Source organism: Sinohyriopsis cumingii, chromosome 3 (genome assembly GCF_028554795.1).
Source record: "Sinohyriopsis cumingii isolate HCF-2022 chromosome 3, ASM2855479v2, whole genome shotgun sequence".
Taxonomy (NCBI): domain Eukaryota; kingdom Metazoa; phylum Mollusca; class Bivalvia; order Unionida; family Unionidae; genus Sinohyriopsis; species Sinohyriopsis cumingii.
Genome location: NC_142963.1, coordinates 106,904,059 through 106,922,629, shown reverse-complemented (window position 1 = coordinate 106,922,629; position 18,571 = coordinate 106,904,059). Strand labels below are relative to the sequence as shown.

General features: G+C 35.1%; 1 protein-coding gene across 1 annotated transcript in view; it reads right to left on the bottom strand.

Annotated features, from left to right (window-relative positions):
- Window positions 1-18,571, bottom strand: part of LOC149803491 (THO complex subunit 4-like) — a 38,905-nt gene that overhangs the window by 14,483 nt on the left and 5,851 nt on the right. Inside the window, exons 2-3 of the mRNA XM_089953214.1 lie at window positions 8,057-8,227; window positions 600-747 (exon numbers count right to left, since the gene is read on the bottom strand). Of these exons, the coding sequence (XP_089809340.1) occupies window positions 600-747; window positions 8,057-8,227 (319 nt within the window). The remainder of the gene's footprint in view (window positions 1-599; window positions 748-8,056; window positions 8,228-18,571) is intronic.

Sequence of the window (18,571 nt, the reverse complement as noted above, 5' to 3'; positions counted from 1 at the left end):
ATACTATCCAAATAAACCAAGATCCTTATGATTTATGCACATATTGCAAGTCACATCAAACTGACCAGAAATTTGCCTCAAATGCAAAATCACCTCATTTAATAGGTGTGAATCTTGCTCATTACTAAACTCATCAGATTTTCATCATGAGCCCATATTTAAAGTTGGATAAAAACTGGATCAGAGATATGGAATGGTAGTAACAAACTCATCCAATCAAATTCATGACCATCCATTCCTAATCAAACTTGTCCAAGATCTTTGTAATACAAGGCCATATATAAAGTCTGATCAAAATCAGATCAGAAATATAACCTACAGAGGTAACCAACAATTTCTTATGCATGTAAGATGGCTGACTTACAATACATGACAGACACTGAGACCTACACAACCTCATTCGAGCTTATGGCCAGGTGAACTTAAAACTGACCAGAATTTATCACAGATGACAGACAGGCAAAAAAATGTACATCCACACAAAAACTGTCAGCTGGCCTATATGGACATGTAAGCATTCAGTGAGAAAAATAATGCATCCAAAGAGCATCTGAGATACAAACACATAGCTTAATGCTATCCCTGCCTTATATACATACCATCAAGTGGTACTCCATTGTATTGTTTCAAAGCTTTGACTGCTTCTGCTCTTCTCTCAAATATTACCTCAGCTGTGCCCAGTGATCTACCTGATCTGTCATAGTGCACAATCCCCTTTCTTATTGTCCCAAATTCTGCAAAGAGCTCCTGAAAGTCAAGATACATTATTGGTTAAAACCTGAACATTTAAATATTGCCGAAAATATGGAACATAATTTTAGAGAACCACCATATTTCTACAATGACAAGTCCTTCCCTACATTTATACAATTTTGGCTAATTATTATTTTGGACAGCAGTGTTTTGCCAATAAATGACTCCAACAGGGCTATACGGCCCCATTTGAAAACAAATGTGGGTTCAACAATATAACCATCATTTTTGCATATAATTTTATCTGTTAAGTACTAGAAATAAAAAATACACACCGTGTTAGTTTTCATTTGAACAATTACCGTGTTTTACTATATATCTTTGAACACAATAAAATAAATGATTTTTTTCTGTTGCAGAACTTAGTTGAAACTTTTTTACACATAGTCACATGTCCCAAGACTTAAGAAATAAAATAAATTCATACATGCCAACCCTTGGCGAGGAAAAAGTATAATTCAAGTGGACAAAAAGAGTAATCCAAGCAGAAAAAGAGTAATCCACATATAACATGATAAAAATTCAATGAGCATACGTACAAAATGATTTATTTATCCCTCTGGACTTTTGATATCAATTAGTGCTTCACGTTTTTGTATATAACAATACGAGTTTTAAAAAGCAATAGACTCTTGTATTGCATTTCAAAACACTTTGTACCAGCTGTACTAGTAGAGCACTAAGTGCTCGGTTACAGAGCCTGGATCTGAATTCAGTTATATTTTTGTTAACAAAACAAACAATCTCTCACAGTTATATTAATTCAAAGCATTATCAAGCAAGTAAAAAAATGTTTTCTCCAGTGGAATCTACTGTTAATTCTGGTAATAAAAGAAGAGCACTCTAACTCTGCCCTTTTTATTGTCAGTATTTCTTACACAGACTCTAAAAAGAGTGTATGGCTTTTTAGCTCTTCAAAACACATGTAGCAATGTTACCCATTGCAGTGCATTATAAATAGAAAACTGTTACCTATTCAACTCCATACACATAGGCCTGCCTGTTAACTGTTAAGCAGTGCAGTGTATATTATGTTTAACAGCAATTTTAACCATTTTACCTTTGTGGTACGTATCTATTATGTATGGAAAAATTTAAGAGTAAAGTCCGATCGCTATAGATGTGAAATTATTTTATCACGGAAGATTTTTTATGTGCTTTAAAATCTTGGAAGAATTCAGTCACCGTCAAGTCAGTGAAGCCGTGTGACCAACCATAGCTGCCATTTCTCATACTCAAAATTTACAAGTTTTTTGTCTGCGTCTACATCAATAAGTCATCTGAATTTGATAATTTATAAAAACTAATTGCTGCCTACATCAATATCAGAGCCTTTACCTACGTTATTTGGAGAGTGGAGAATATGACCCAGTTATTTTAAATAGCAGATTTCAACCAGAGCATAAACAGCGACCACGTGATCTGACGTATTGGTCATTCACAGTAATGAATGTAGTATGTAACAGGGGTTTCCCCCAAAGGTAGCACTATGAAAACCCGCTCAAAATGGCTGATGTTTACAGCAGGTGTCAAAAGGCACTTGCATGAGAATGGTGTAGAGACGTCAAAAAGTGCCTGTATGCGAATGGAGTAGGTGTCCAAAGGCACTTGCATGAGAAAACAAATTAATTTTTGGAGGGAGGGGAATATACCGAAAATGCGTAATCTGAACACAGATACACGTAAATTAGTGACAGAAAAAAAGTGTACTGATTAAGCCAAAAGTGTAATGGTTGGCATCTATGAAAATTGTGTTGAACTGGCACCTCCTCCCAACACACACTGCATGTTATAACAAATCAAATAGGCAAAAAATTATTGGAAAATAAAATGAAAGGAACACACCTTGTATTGTTTCCATTTTTTCCACTCCCCCCCCCCCATCACAAGCAATTTATTAAAGAAAGAATACATCCAATAACCCCATATATATAGCATATGCATCCATACTGTAGTGTGTATCACTTATGTCAGGTAACACACATCACAATGTCCACTGATGTGAATATAAAGAAACTTAATTATGTTTGGTTTTACTCAATGGTTTAAATATCCTGTCAGACTGAAAACAGGATCCAACAAAAACTCACCAACAAGAGAGAGAGAGAGAGAGAGAGAGAGAGAGAGAGAGAGAGAGAGAGAGAGAGAGAGAGAGAGAGAGAGTAATACCAATGGACTGCCTGGAAGTACCTGCCATTCATTCATGACTTATATCCAGGTTAACTATATCGCAATGTCTTGCATATAAAAATCATTTGAAAATACATTCAATGTGAGTGCAAATAACAATATTTTCACTGGCATTGGTTACAAAAAGTATTACCAAAAGCGGTCTCTCAAGACAGGTGGTCTCTCATAAGAGGTGTGCGAAAATGGACTGGTTTTCAGGGTCAATAGTTAGCATTGTTGAAAAATAAATAATACCCATACTCACTGTACATGTATCATATCCTTTATTCATAAATCTTGTTAAATATTGCATGCATTCCTCTCAAAATATCTTTATATAATAAAGATATACATCTATCAAACAACGAGAATAAAATTTATATTTCAGCATCACATTAATATGTACAAAAAATGAACAGTTAGATATGATGTATATATCTTATTCCATACACTTTTTCACTTGTTTTATAATAAAGCCATTATACTTCTTTGTTGACATGTTTTACTCAGCTGTTTGGTCGGAACATGTATCTCAATTATTGCCTTTTCCTGAATCAACTTTCCACTTACTCGTATGTTTTTACTTCTTGCAACACAAAACCACTCCCATACTCGCTCGTTCAGATCTCTGTAAACTGTTTGTCGTGCCATGGCATATTTCATCTGTGCTTGTGCACCTATCTGCCATTTGTTTCTAATGGACTCCTTGTCTTTCATTACATTTTGAACTTGCGTTTTACCGACGCTTAAGCTGACTGCTATTTTGCGAGCAGTCTCCCCTTTTTCATTTCTTTCAATGACATTAATCCTTTCTTCCAGTGTTAAAACTTTTCTTTTTTTCAGCGGAGGTTCTGCCATTGTTATTAGTGTTGATGTTATAAAGACTATCGGTTTTGATCAGGTTTTGGGGAAATGTGGAATATATATTATGTACCAATGAATGAAACCAAAAGACCTAATTAACTCATCAAGAAACAATACATTTATTCTGAGACGAAGTTTAAATCAACAGCCGTTTAGTTCGATAAACATAGGTTGCGACCATCTGCACCCAGGTAAACAGATGGTGGCTTGGTGAAACACTAACAAAAGAAACAAAAAAATAATTTTAAAAAAATCCGGAAATGATTCTCACTTACTAGTATTAAAGACAATGAGCTCATTCACCCTCCAGGCATCATGGATTAACTGAAAAGAAACGATGCACTCAAACGTACACTGAAGCCCTTTCAAACGATTTCTCACTGGGATATAAGGACTGCTGGCGTTTTGTGAGTTTTCATAAAGATAATACAAACCTCTAAATTGACTGTGTATGACTGTGTATATCCATCATTACTCCCTTTGATGTTACTCTTACTGACTATTCACATGACTTTGGCACTACAATGGCGGTTAGTGACATGTACTGTAGTCTGGTTTACTGCAGTTTATGACACCGTATGCTGGAGTTGTAAATTTCACAAAACTGGTACTGTAGCAAGACAAATTCTTTTTAAATACTTTATTAGAGCAATCTTTACTATTTATGCAGTCTTTGTTACAAAGGATTAAATGATGGTTAGAGGTGTTTATCTTGATATATGGTTGTTCAACTATAGTGTTATTTAATGTGCACTTTGTTTGCATACTACATTTATCCCGAGCTCTAGTGTTTACAAAGGATTAAGTTACGGTCAGTGGTGTCAATCTGTTTTTGCTTTTTTTGGCGATGCGGTCGCTCATAGCAGTGTCAAAATGCATATTTTGCCAAGAAATCGCGGTCGCTGGTCGCATTCAGCAGGTGGTCGTTCATAACAAAGCGTTTATATAGTAAAATCGATCCGTGCATTATGATTGTGGTCGGAAATGACAGGTGGTCACTCATAGCAGAGGTTGCTCATTACAGGTTTTACTGTATTAAAGCAAGTTAATGCAGTGTATACTATTTACGCAAACATCAACGCATGTTTGTATCAATTATGATTGCCCATAGCAAAGAAATAGAAGTCCAGGTGGTGAATAAACACAACTGGTAGCAAGCAATAAACGCATTGTTTTTTAATTTAATAGCAGGATATCAAATACAAAGGTTGTTTTACTACAATGAAAGCCAATTCTGGAAGCTGACTTCGGATTCTTTTAAGTGCACCAATTTTGTTTTTAAGATATAAAGCCACCCAACATAGGGAAGCCATCTTTTGTTCCTTTTTACTGGTATTCATGGGAATTTTTAAAATAAATTGAAACAGGGAAACAGTTTTTAAAGCAATAAAAGCTAATGCTTCATACGACATTGATGACCAAGTGTCTCCCAGAAGAAGTAAAGAGAAAATCATACCATTCAGTGAATTCGTGAGCCAGAAAAGAAGTTTATTTCAATGACAATATGATCATTAACATGCCTGAAACTGTAGTGTACATAGCTGCCAACCTTCCAGGCTCACAATTAGTGAAAATAGGGATAAAAAGTCGTGAATTTGGACATGAATTCGTGAAAAATACCACGACAATAACTCCATCCACTCTGACTACTCCGACCGTCAATACTACACTATATCAAGTTCGCAAAATAAAAATAAAACACTACATATATGCAGAAATATTTATTTATCAAGACATGATACTATGGCAGACTTGAACTTCCTCAACTGCTTGATCGTAAATTTGTTTTCTAAACACTAAAAACAGTTCCGACTTCTTGCCTGCTGGTTGATCTTGGGGACTAAAATTGCTGGCAAATTTTCTGCAGCTAAGGAGACCCTAAAGTCTGTCTTATTTTTCCTCACTAAAGAAAATACTCTTTCGCTGTCACTGTTGCTGTGAGGAATGCACAGGAGCTGCAGCATTTTTTGTTCTTCCACATGAAAATTTGGAAGCGATTTTCGAGTCCAGGAACATGTCAGAACAAATGTTTAGCATGGTCTCCAGCTGATAAAGGTAGATCGTGTTCGACACAAGAAAACTCACAAATAATGCTTAAGCGTTGGTAGCCTGCGGGTCTTCCGGCAATGGTTTAAAATATTCCAGAGCTGAAATCTGCGAATTCTTAATTTTCCCAACTTCTACGTGTTTTTTTCAACCGACATTCTTCCTTACATCGTCTCTGCGATGGCACACTGAGTGCAAAAAGCATGAATGAATATCAATGTTTAATGGCAGAATGCACGGCCAATTTTTGATATATTCCAAATTAAACTTCACTTTTTGAGTAATACATTTCTTTTTCCTTGGTGGTGAAGACGTTTTCAAAATCTTACATGCGATGCTGAACGGTAACTCGAATCAGTGTTTTGACGCATGCGCGGATCAAATTTCCGGTTAGGCCCCAGTTTCTCTCAAAAGCACTTGTAAAACTGCTCTTATATATATAGATTAAAATAGGCTAAAATGTTTGCGACCGGGCCAACTGTACTAATCAGCTGTAGATCTACTAATATCGTGACCAGCGGTACCGGACCGTTTCGGCAACTGCGAATATCACGACTAGCGCTTAATGGGAAATCGGATATTTTATTAAAGATTTAAAATAATTGAGGATCGGAAAATTCGTGAATTTTTGTCTTACGGTGTGAATCTGTGAATCGCTGAAAAAGTCGTGAAATTCACACCAAATTCGTGAGGGTTGGCAGCTATGAGTGTACTATGATCTCATCTCTGGATGGACTGTCTATAAGAACAGGGTCAAAAGTGGGAGAATTTGCACAACTGGTGCAGATAAAAGAATCTAACTTTAGTCCTTGCAGTTTCAGCAGTAGGAAATGTGTTGCCCCCAATGATAATATTTCACAGCACAAGGGGGCCTTCATGCACCGAAAAGATGTGTGCTGGAAAAATGTTACGTTGATGAAATGATACTGCAGTTATTAAAGAGGTTTAAATAATTTTCATAAAATAAAATTAAAGTTTGTGTGCATTTTCTGACATAATTAGCAATACAGTATCCCAAAATATATGGTTAATATGGTACCTTTAATCTGTGCACTGTGCTGAATGACATGATTTTCAGGGTCTCTTTCATATCATCACAATCACTGATCACACACCATATACATTTTAAAAATCAAATATAAAGTCAATGTAACTTAACAAGTCCAGGTGGTTTCGTACCAGAAATGAACTTCAACTTGAATTTAAGAAAGTAAAGTACATAATGATTGATGGTTCTAATTTGTCTAAACTTGTGTATAACATACTGAACATAAATCTAATGAGATAGACATAAATCTAATGAGATAGAATTGTATCAGTCCCACAGACCAACTGCAACTAAAAGTGACAAGAATTTGATCTGTCCAAATCAATCATATCTTGTTTGTTTTTTTAATTAAAAAAAAAACAATGCTTAGTGTCCTTAGAATTTCTCCAGTGCTCAAAACCAACATAAAATCAAAATGTTCACCTGATTTTAATGGCCACTAAACACATGGACACCATCAGCAGTATGAATCAGTGCAGTAAGTCCCCATGCTGCTAATGTCAGAAAATTTGGAGATCGGGTTTTTTTTGGTACTTGTTAATTAAACCCCAAAGAGCACTTGTGCTGCCCCTTGGATATCCTGCATTCACAACCAGGGGTTTCACAAGTGACCATGCTTTTCTGATGGACTCTGCATCAATTATGGGTTCACTTGTCATCTTGGGCTACTCTGAGGTAGGTAATGACTGTTTGACTTTACCATATTGCTTGATAAAGACTCTGAGCTTTTCATCATCATATGTTTGCATAACTTTCTGAGAGCAGAATGATATGGGTCTCATATCATGCACACCAAATGCATAATGACAACCAATTTATTGAATTATAAAACTTGTCAATGACCTTTAATGACCATATGAACCCTGCTATATATGTCTGTCACTAAGGCTGTTTTCACAGCCTGTGAACCATTATTGTCAAACAGATAGCCAACAATATAAGAATGGGTGGTGTCAGTCAGAAGAGGGATCAGACTGTGCATTAAACTGTATGTGATGACAGTTTCTGATGCAAAACTTGCAAGAAGAAACTGATGATGAAATTTCAGACATGCCACATTACATTCTAACAGTTGCCAGACAGTGGCTAGTTGACATTTGTTCCCTAGCAACTTTAACAATGCTGATTTATGTTTTTTTTACATATACTAAACACCAAAATTTCATTATATCAAACCTGGATATCAGAATCGCTGACACCAAAATCTAAGTTTGAGATATGCAGCTTTCCAGTGCCTCCTCCACCTGTGGTCAAACCACCTCCACCTGAGGAAAAACCACCTCTTCTACCGGTACTGACTCCACCATCAAACAGGTCATGCTTCCAAACATCTGGTACTTGTTTAGTCTAGAAAGATAAAAGGCATGGCTAATGGTTAGTACTATGTCTGGCATGCATACAAATTAAAAATGTTGATGAAAACAAAGCCTCTATCACCATCACAAACTTTTGTATAGATGTTTAAGTTCTATTAAGTTACCTACAAATGAAAACAATTCAAAATGTGTCATGGAAAATATCTAATAACCAGAATTATTTGTAATTCTGGTTGTGGACCTTCAGTCTTTTTTTAAAAATAAAAATTACTCATAGCTCAGGTTATGAAGAATATTTGTATATTTTACATAGTTTTAAAAGTTTTTGAGCAATTTGTCCAAAGTTATCAGTGCGGTGCTCTTGCTGTAAGTATAGTCCATGTTACATGATAGCAATAAATATAAACTATGCTAAATATTATTAGCCATTTTTGCTTCACTAAAAAAAAGTTAAGTAGTTCAACTGACATGGCATTCCTTGGCTACCACTTTTTTGTGCTGGGATTTATATTGGTTAGGAAAAAGGCATCAGATGAAGTACACAGTACAACTATCAATTCACTAAGCTGTGCAAGTGTCAATATGGGCAGCCAACGCCGCAAGACATTCTTGAAAACTGACACAGGGTACCTGCCACAAATTTAGAAAAAAAATTCATACCTTTTCCAGACCAAAAATAAAAAATTTCAGACCTAATAGTGAATAATTTATCCTCATAGTGCTTTAGTCTTAAGTTTGGAATGCCCTATCCAGGCTTTGAAGTTATCAGCTTCTTCCCACAAGGATTATAAACACAATGTCCAGGCATTCTTTTAAAAAAAAAAAAACAGGTTCACACTGGCACACAAAAAGATTGGTCCAAGAATGTGACATCAAATAAAATCAACAAAATTAAAATGAAAACTAAATAGCACAAGACAAACTTAATGAACTAATCCATGAAACAGGGCTAATACAGACCAAGAGAGCTGATATTCAATGACTTTTCATTGACTATTCACGGTATTGAGTGTTTTACTTCAGTTACTTATTTAAATACACGAAACAAATACAAAACCAATACAGAAATAAATAAATGTAATATGAAAGGGAAATGATATTAAAAAAGAACGTCATTGTAACCCAGATGTTAACCATAAGGATATATGTAGAACCGTTAGATTCTATACTTTCTTCTCCAGTTGCAACTCCAGTGCTTTCACTTCAGAAATGCTGCCTGGATTTTATCTAATGTTTTATTTAATACCCACTTGTTACAAAAATGGGGGGGGGGGGAATAGAACAAAAAGGAGGGAGAGAACGAAATGGCCATAGTTCACTATATACCTAACACTACGATATCTATCTTTCTTCTAGCTACACTCTAACAGAGTCCTTATGAAATCAAAATCTTTAAAAGATGTCACCTCAAGCTGCATAAGCATTTATCTGTTTTTTCTAAGCTTAATCTGTTTCTCACCAGTGTATGACTACTGTTCTATGCCGAGACACCTCTGCTGATGGAGCACATACATAGCTAGCTTAGCCAGCTGGAACAAGTTTTGGAAACTTGTTTATTATGTACATTATTTCACTGCTAATGGGTAATGCCTTTTCGATACTTTAGCTTCAAAATAAGACTGTTTACTAACATAAGCTCTGCATACATTCCTCTTTCTTAAACTACTTGTTCTGATAGTGGTATTTTGATCAAATAAATATATTTACAGTGTGACCCCGCTATAGCACACTCCATTATAAATTGAATTTGGATATAACGCAGGCGTGGCATGGCTCCCGAAATTTCATATACATGGATTTTTCCTGTGTACAAAAAAACAAAAAGTTGCTTATCATTTTGGGGAAGAGATCGCGTACGAATAATACAAGAGGATCGTGGCATGGCTCCCGAAATTTTATATGTATTTTTCACGTAGACGAAAAAGTATATTTTTCTTCTTAAAAGTAAGAATAAGACAAAACACATAAAAAGTTTATTCTGGGATCACGTAGGTCTTCGCCAATGTCACAAACTTGGATTGTTTTTCCTTATTGGCTGCAAAACATACCATGTGGCTTTTTTATTTTTTGGCCACATTGTTGGCTGTTTAACCGTTTATATACATCCATTGGTTTGGAGTGCAGAAATTCAGAGGCCCCATGAAAGGAAGCTGCAAAATGGATATAAAATTAACTGAAATTTATCTATTGTTACATAAACAAATTCTTTGTCCATACTGAAAAACCATCTAAACAGTGCATTGTTATATCATAATCCGCTTATCCTGACGTCCAGCATGAGTTCTGCAAGTTGTGAAATATCCTATTTTTTGTTGTTGACATTTCTGGTAACTGAGATCAACCGGACGAGGCATTGTCTCTTAATCTATCTTTCATCGGATTTTCTGCCGCTCGCTAGTAATTAATATATTTACAAAGACTGGCATTTGTATGTGGATGGTAGGTAAAATTACTCTTTGTTTCACTCAGAATTAAATTCTTCACGTTTTCTGTAATAATCCCTGTCAGAAGAACACCTGTGTCTCTATTGTCTGTTGACCCTTTGTTAATTTTCAGATGCATGCGTGGAAGGCAGCATCACGCTGCTACCACAAATGTAAAAAAAAAAAAATACATCTTACTTATTGGTTTATTCAGTAGGCATGGAGGGACAGTAACTAGAATAGTTAAAATGATGGCCAATTCCTTTTTAAAAATGTACCCAGATAAAATAGTTTGTTGAAATTTCAAAGGAAACAGATCATTACCTTTGAAGCACCGACTGTTATGAAAACATGCTCAGCAGATGGAAAAAATAGCAGTCTCAATCATGCAATACAATTATTTGATGTTGCTGCCACAACAAGAAATGGACATTCGTTTGGTTCTCCAAAGCTGTCCTTTAGCGGTGACTTCAATAGCGCATGCACCCTTCATCAGAGAAAGGCGACTACAATCTTTCAATAACAGCAAAGAACTTTTCTTCAAAGAAAGTCAGTATCAAACTTAAATAAAAGTGATGTAATCTGATGGATTTGCATGACTGGAACACGTTAACTCTGCTCTGAAAGCTTCCTTTTCGTAGGGAAAAAGTTTATGCTAATGGCGGCGTAAAATGCAAATAACTTTTACCGACTTGGAACATACTTTAAAGTAAATGTGCTTCATATTCGTTACGTGATTGTGTTATGTTTTTCCACTGAATTCAGACCAATATGACCTGTTACAAAATTAATTAATATTTTAAAGCTGTGTGTGCATGTTTTCGATGGAATTGTATTGTGGATTCAATGTATATGATGAGGTTTGCAGGTGAGTAATGGTGTTGATACTCTATTTATGCTATACATTAGACATTTATATATAAACAGGATTCACGTATATGTACCAATTCATGGTTCTCTAAATATTCACTACAGGTGTATTTCTCATTTAATATGCATCAATTCAAGATGGTAACTGTGCCAACGAAGCACGTATTTTACCACCCCCATTTATTACCTACACGTCCCCCACCCCCCACAATTTTTTTTTTGTGGGGGTGGTACATTTTCTTCAGCAAACTGACTTGGTTGCATATAACACAGTTCGGTATATAACATGGTCAGGTTTTATGGCTCCCAACTACCGTGTTATAGCGGGGTCACACTGTACTTCGTAAATTAATTTTTAGATTATTTGTGAAATTGATCTGGACCCTTATAAGGATATATGTAGCTAGGTCAAGGTATTCTGAATTATGTATTTTTAAGGAGAACAGTAAACATTTTTGGATTTACCCTCATTATTACATATTAAAGTTTTTGTTTTCTCATTCCACTCATAAACCTTAAGAAATTACGCCAAAAGCGATTACAAATTGAAATCACAATTTTTTGGACTTTTTATAACTTTGTGACATCCCTGCATTTCTTCAAGTGAATTTAGAAAACAGTGAAAACATATACAATGCTGGTGGGCATTTCTGCGCACATAAGGTTTCTGTCTCCATTACTGAAGCAAAATGCATACCAAATTTGACCAATTGACGAAAATAAAATACTGCAATGCTTACCATTTGAAAAGAGGCAATTGTCACCAGAATATTCTGTTCAAAATAATATTAATTTTGGTGACACATGGGAGACCACCCAGAGTGTTCATGACACGCGAAAAGTCTGTCTATTCTGCACAACTTTGAAAAGATGTAATGTTTGTCCATTGGGCTAAAGAAATGAAATACATTACTTGGGACTGTTTGTCAGCAGTTCAATCAAGTAATTAGGTCAAGTTTATAGCTAGTTTTACCAAATTCAACACAGCAATGCCAATAAATGACAAGAGATATTAAGCAAACTAGACTGATCTTGTAAAAAAGTTTAATGGTTTATAAAAAAATAAGCTATTATGTGGAAAAGAAACAACAAGAAATAGATGTAATGTGTTTAAATTTTGTTTATGGGGAAAAATTACTATAGAATTTAGAAATGGACTATGTGCCAAGGAATTTCTTGAGAATCCTGTTCTAGGGGCAAGTTGATACATTGGGTAGTAGGTGATTTTGTACATGTGGAACAACTTGGAAACTTGGATTAAGATGCAGAATTTTGTTAAGGTACACAGTTCCATCTTTAATATAATGTATTTATTTGTATGATTCTAAAAAATACATAGTAAATAGGATTTTCTGGGTTACAGACTGAAGGTCATTGAGTGGGTCTTCATGTTGACATTTAGAATTAAAATGGATATTTTTGTACACTATATGAATATCACTTTTCTTAACTGAAGTTTGATTGTTCTTTCTTAATACAAAATTTTTGACCCAAAATAACATGTGATCCAATGTTTACAGAACTGACGTATCGTTGTGCAGAATTGGCTTACATGGTGGTATCCCCATGTTATTCCTATCAAGGAAATTTGGTGGTAAATCATCCCTGATTGGACATTAGAATTCACCTTGCATTGATTTACTTTGGGGAAAAAAAACACAATCCATGTGAATCAAAGAATATAAATCTGTTACTATTTTTTAAATTGCACTTGTTCTTCTACCGGTAAACTGAGTAGTAAATAAAATATCCATGCAATACATTAAGACATGCCTAAAAAAATATGGAGTTAATCTGTGTGAGATTTTTGCTAACAATTGCCAAATCATAGTCCAGAAATTTACACCTCTTATGCTGGTGATCAGACCTATTAAAATTACATATCTAATGCTTGAAAGTTATGAATTTGTTATATGGTGTGTTTGGTCAAACAATTGACAGACATTTGCAGTGTAGTATATTTTCGAGCTTTCAAAATGAAGTTAGTTCCAGTTCTGATTACATGCATGATCCACTCAGTTCAAAGCTCAATTTCAATCAAGCAATCAGCTAAAGTGCTCACTTATAACACTTTTCTGGCTCCAATAATTTGATGTAATTCATAGCTTTAAAGTAAATTGCCATCACTATAATCAGCCAGTAGGCCTATTTGCTGAACTGAATTGTCTAATATTAACTGCACAAGGATTTGGCCTTTAGGATTGTGTAGGTAGCTCTTATGTTAAACATGCATTTGTAAACCTTCCTCCATGCATGGTTCAAACTATGACAGAATGTCTTGTCCAGGACCAAATATGACAATTAAACTTAGTGAAGGGAAAGAGCGTTAATGACATCATGTGAATGGGAACAACAAAACATTTAGACTTTTTCCAGACTTTTAAGTCATTTTTTTATTTTTCCAGACCATTTCATGGCTCAGAAAAGCAGTTTTCAAATTTAAGACTTTTCCCAGAATTCAAGACCTGCACTGGAACCCTGCTGACATTCATTTCTCTAGAAAAGCAGATCAAACAAAGCAATACTGCCCATGCACCACCACCCCCACCACCCCCGTTTTGGCTATGGGGATAAATTATTTGGTTGCATCTATATTATCTTGGCAGTTAAATCATGAACTGAAACAGCATAAATAGAATATTTATCAGAATTGCCAACACTCTGACCACAGACAAGACTGGTCACGTGATTGTGTGTATAACATGTATAATATTATATGTTGTGCAAGCTGTTGCAAAACTGAATGCATGGTTCAAACAATTTTATTCAGAAACTAATAATTACCTGCCAATAAATAGCAAAATTTTACAAGCAACCAATAAATAATGATGCAAACTGATTTCAAACAATTTGTATCTATGATCATGTGAATGGCGAGAAACATCAAATGAGTTCAAAATGTCATTACTTTAGGTGAATTTTTGTTGCACTGTTTCAGGTTGGACTGCTTTGGATGTAAGAACTCTGAAAACGTCTGTGAGAAAAAAATAGAACAACAGCTTTCAGAGCTCTCCACGATATGGAATTGCATGCAAAAATAACCTTATTTTTTTAATCCTGGACTTGTGCAAATTCCAACTGCCAAGTCCTTTGTATTCAACGTTTTTTTATAGGCAAACTTATCTTTTATGTGATCTGTTTCTATGAATTTAATATCAATCAAGTAGCATGCATGTTATCAATCAATTTCAAGGAGATTGTAAAAGGATTAGGCAAAGTGGCACTGGCCAGATCTTAGTATATAAGGAGATTAGGACACCTTTTAAATTGATTGTCACTGCCTTATCATTGTTTCATCAAGGACTAATGCCACACCCAAGTCTGCATTCTGAGATGTTGCCAGGGATTTTATTTAATGGGGCCGATCCCCCTTGTTACAAATACACTTTTCCCCCGATAACTCTTACACAATGGGGTTCACAAACATAGATTGCACTATAAGTCTTGTATTCCACCTTCTTTATTTGATTCAAAAGATATAATTAACATGATAATACAAAGGAGGCCAGCTTTTAATTCAGTGCAACAATACAACAAATACTTTCACAAGTCAGTTATCAAAACATGGTCGCCACTTAATGAAATTTATTTAATTGGCATTTAAATATTAATGTACTGCATACGCTGGCATAAGTTACATTTTCATTGATAAAAATTTTCTTGAATATCTTTAATTATGGTGTACTAAGAATGTTGTTTGGAAATAAAATGTAACTATTATACGATTTCTTATTAAAAGATGATAATTTCAAAATGTTGATTAAACTTTCCAGGTTCTATCCACCGTTTTCAACCATAAAATGAGTGACATATCAATGTTACAGTTACCAATTTTGATCACGATTTTCTTCAAGTTCAGGAAATAGGGATTAATGTTTATCTGCTTTAAAAAAAATGAGATCCACGCCTGACCCCATGTTATAAGAGTTCACGAGTTACTGAAGGGGTGGGGATGGGGAAAAGGAAACTCTAGTTCAATATATACCTAATATATCAATATTCTTCTCTTTTTCTGTTCCAATCTGTTAGCTCTTTTGAGATCTAAGTCTTTCACAAGTATTGCATCTAGCTGCATAAGCATTAATCTGTAGATTGTTATGACTTTCAACAAATTTGTGAGTTTTCACACATCAAAGTGTGTGAATTCGAACAAATTTTGCTCAATTCCCACATCCTGGCAGCATCTATGAGCATTAATATCTCAATACACAATATACATCTTTCAGCATACATTAATCCATCATTCTTTAATTCCTTCTGTGATGTTTGAAACACTTGCATTGTGTCACAATGTCTAGACTGCTATCAAACTGAAACTGAATTCAACAAAATTGAGAGATTGTGAACACGCCAAACAATGTGGTTTATTTAGGCAGTATGATGTTGACGCAAAGAGCATACATATCCAGGGATGGTCCTGGCTTTTAAAAAGCTGTTGCCAAAAAAAAATCGCCAACCTCAATATTTTGTGCCAATTTTCAAGTGTCGCCAGAACAAGTAGTGTACATTTTTTCAAGTGTTAATTTAGTCTATTAATTTAACAGGCAATGAAAATTACAAAAGACGGGTTAGTTAATACTCTAATTACAACAAGCATTAACAAATTGTTACAAAGTGTTACATGAATATCTGTTGCGATTTTAGGGCTGCCCACTTGCTGAATGTAGTTTCAAAGTCTAATTTTTCACATCTGTACATGCTGATTCTGCTGATTCTCATTAAATTCTCGAGAGATGAGATGCAGAGTTTATTTCTGATGTCCGTTTTTATGAGGTTCATCTTACTGAATCCATGTTCACAGTCTACAGTGCTGACAGGTGACATCAGTAGTCTCTCAGCAGCCCCCCCTCCCCTTTATGGCTAACTTCACAAAGCTTGTAGTGAATTGCTTCCTAAAATCCCAAGAATGATCACTGAATGTTCTATAAATTTTCTCGACAAGCAAAATAGGATCTCCATTCCCACGAATGAAACTTACACGAGTCAACACCTGGCAATATTGGACCATATATATAAGCATAAATTCACACCCAATTTAGGGTTTCTTTCACTCCTGTATTTTGAGAAATAAATAATTATTATTAATTATGCAAAACTCTTTTTTTTTTGTTGCTATTTCTTGTTGTGGAGTTTAAGTCTCTGCAGCGGTAACACGGATTGATGGCAAAAGGAAAAGATCAATGAGTAAAATGCTGTACTGGCGACAGATATAATTGTGATTGAGATTTTTTCCATTTGCTTTGTATTTATACACAGTAGTCGGTACTTCAAAGGTTATAAGCTTTCTATGAAGATTCAGCAAAACTATTGTATTGGTATATGTAAAAAAAAAAAAAAACAACAGAAGGATTAGCCATTCAATTAATTGTATCTGTTCTATTCGTGTCTTCAGAAGTCGGTCAGTTGTAGGTATAGTTTGGTAGCATGATTGACTGTATCACAGCATACAGTACTCAGCCCAGATGTCAGCATAAGCAGATTATGATGTAACAATGCACTGTAAAGATGGGGTTGTCAATACGAACGAAGGATCATTTGTGTAACAGATTGATTCCAATGCATTGCTTAGTCAAGTTTGTGGCTTCCTTTCATTCTACCTTTTAATTTATCCAGTCCAAATCCATGATTGTATGTACAAATTAAATAACCAAAAAGTCTGTCACCAAAAAATTCGCCAGATGGGATATTTTTGTCGCCAATAAGGAAAAAAAATCGCAATTTGCGACATTGGTGAAGCCCAGGACGATCCCTGCATATCAATGTAGATGTCTTGCATTGTAGGACTAGTCCTACAATGTAAGACAGTACATGTTGTTTTTGTTTTGTTTTGTTGCTATGTCTTACTACCCAAATAACGGCCTTGTATAGCGTGATCTGATGTCGGTTGACATCAGAACGAGTAGTCAGTTTCAGGAATATCTCACTCACTTGACAGTCTATACTGATACTCTCCAATAATTTATTTGTAATTAAAGGAGACCAGAAACCAATGGAAATATAGAATAATAATAAAAGTACTATAGCAGAAAACTTTATTATGAAGTATCATCTGCGACCGTATTGACCTATCTTCTAGGAGCTGAATTTCCGTGACTTCGTATGCAAAATTTCCTGCCTATTCGGTTACTTTCGGGGTGTGACGTCATAGTAGTTGACTCCAGCAGCCCAAGTGGGAGTTGCCAGAGTAAAAGACAATACCGTTCTGCGTTGCTTACGGGTGTAACAGAACATTTAATGTGAAACTTTGACCTCTTTTCTTTTAATCGCTATTTAAGCTGCCCAATGAATAGTTTTATATCAGTTCCAATCATTATAGATTACCGTTTATACATACTACATGTATACAATGATCTTTTTTTTAAATTTGTAATTTTTATAAGATTACTGAAAATTGTGTTTTCTCGAAACACGACAGGTTTAGAATATTATTTTTGGCAAAGCCTCCATTTGATTAAAATCAAATCTAAATTTCACCTTGGACAGTAGTGATTTGATATAGATTGTGCCGTGTTAAGGCATGTATGTCAACATCTTGAAAATACATTTACTCATTTCACCAGCGCGATCAAAGTTTCCTCAGGCAAACAATTTTTGTTTCGACATGCCTGATGGGTACCTCACTTTGAATACAAGATGGGCCGGAACTAAAACCAGAGGGGCCCAGGGCGTCGGGCTATCAGATTTATTTTTAGCACTGCTGGTGTAGATAAAAGATCTGTGAATTGATTGTTGCATTTTGTGGTCATTTACTCGGCCTTCTGCCTATTTTTGTAACTCGCACGTTTAACACTTTTCCCAGGATTTAAAATATTCAACGTTATGTCTGGAACAGCGCCAACTTTTAGTCTAGGCCTAGCATTTGCGTATTATTGAGCTGCCATTTTTTCAGAATCCCTCTTGTAACAGTACTTTGAGAAATGTAACGAGCACATAGTGCTGTATGGTGTTGCTTTGAAATCGACTCGTTTGTAATAAAGTATTCATTCTTTCATTATGCCTTTATCTTTCGGAAAAGAAAAGAAAAATGTTGTCCACAGGCTTTTCTTAATGTTCCATTACACCCGTAAGCAACGCAAAATGGT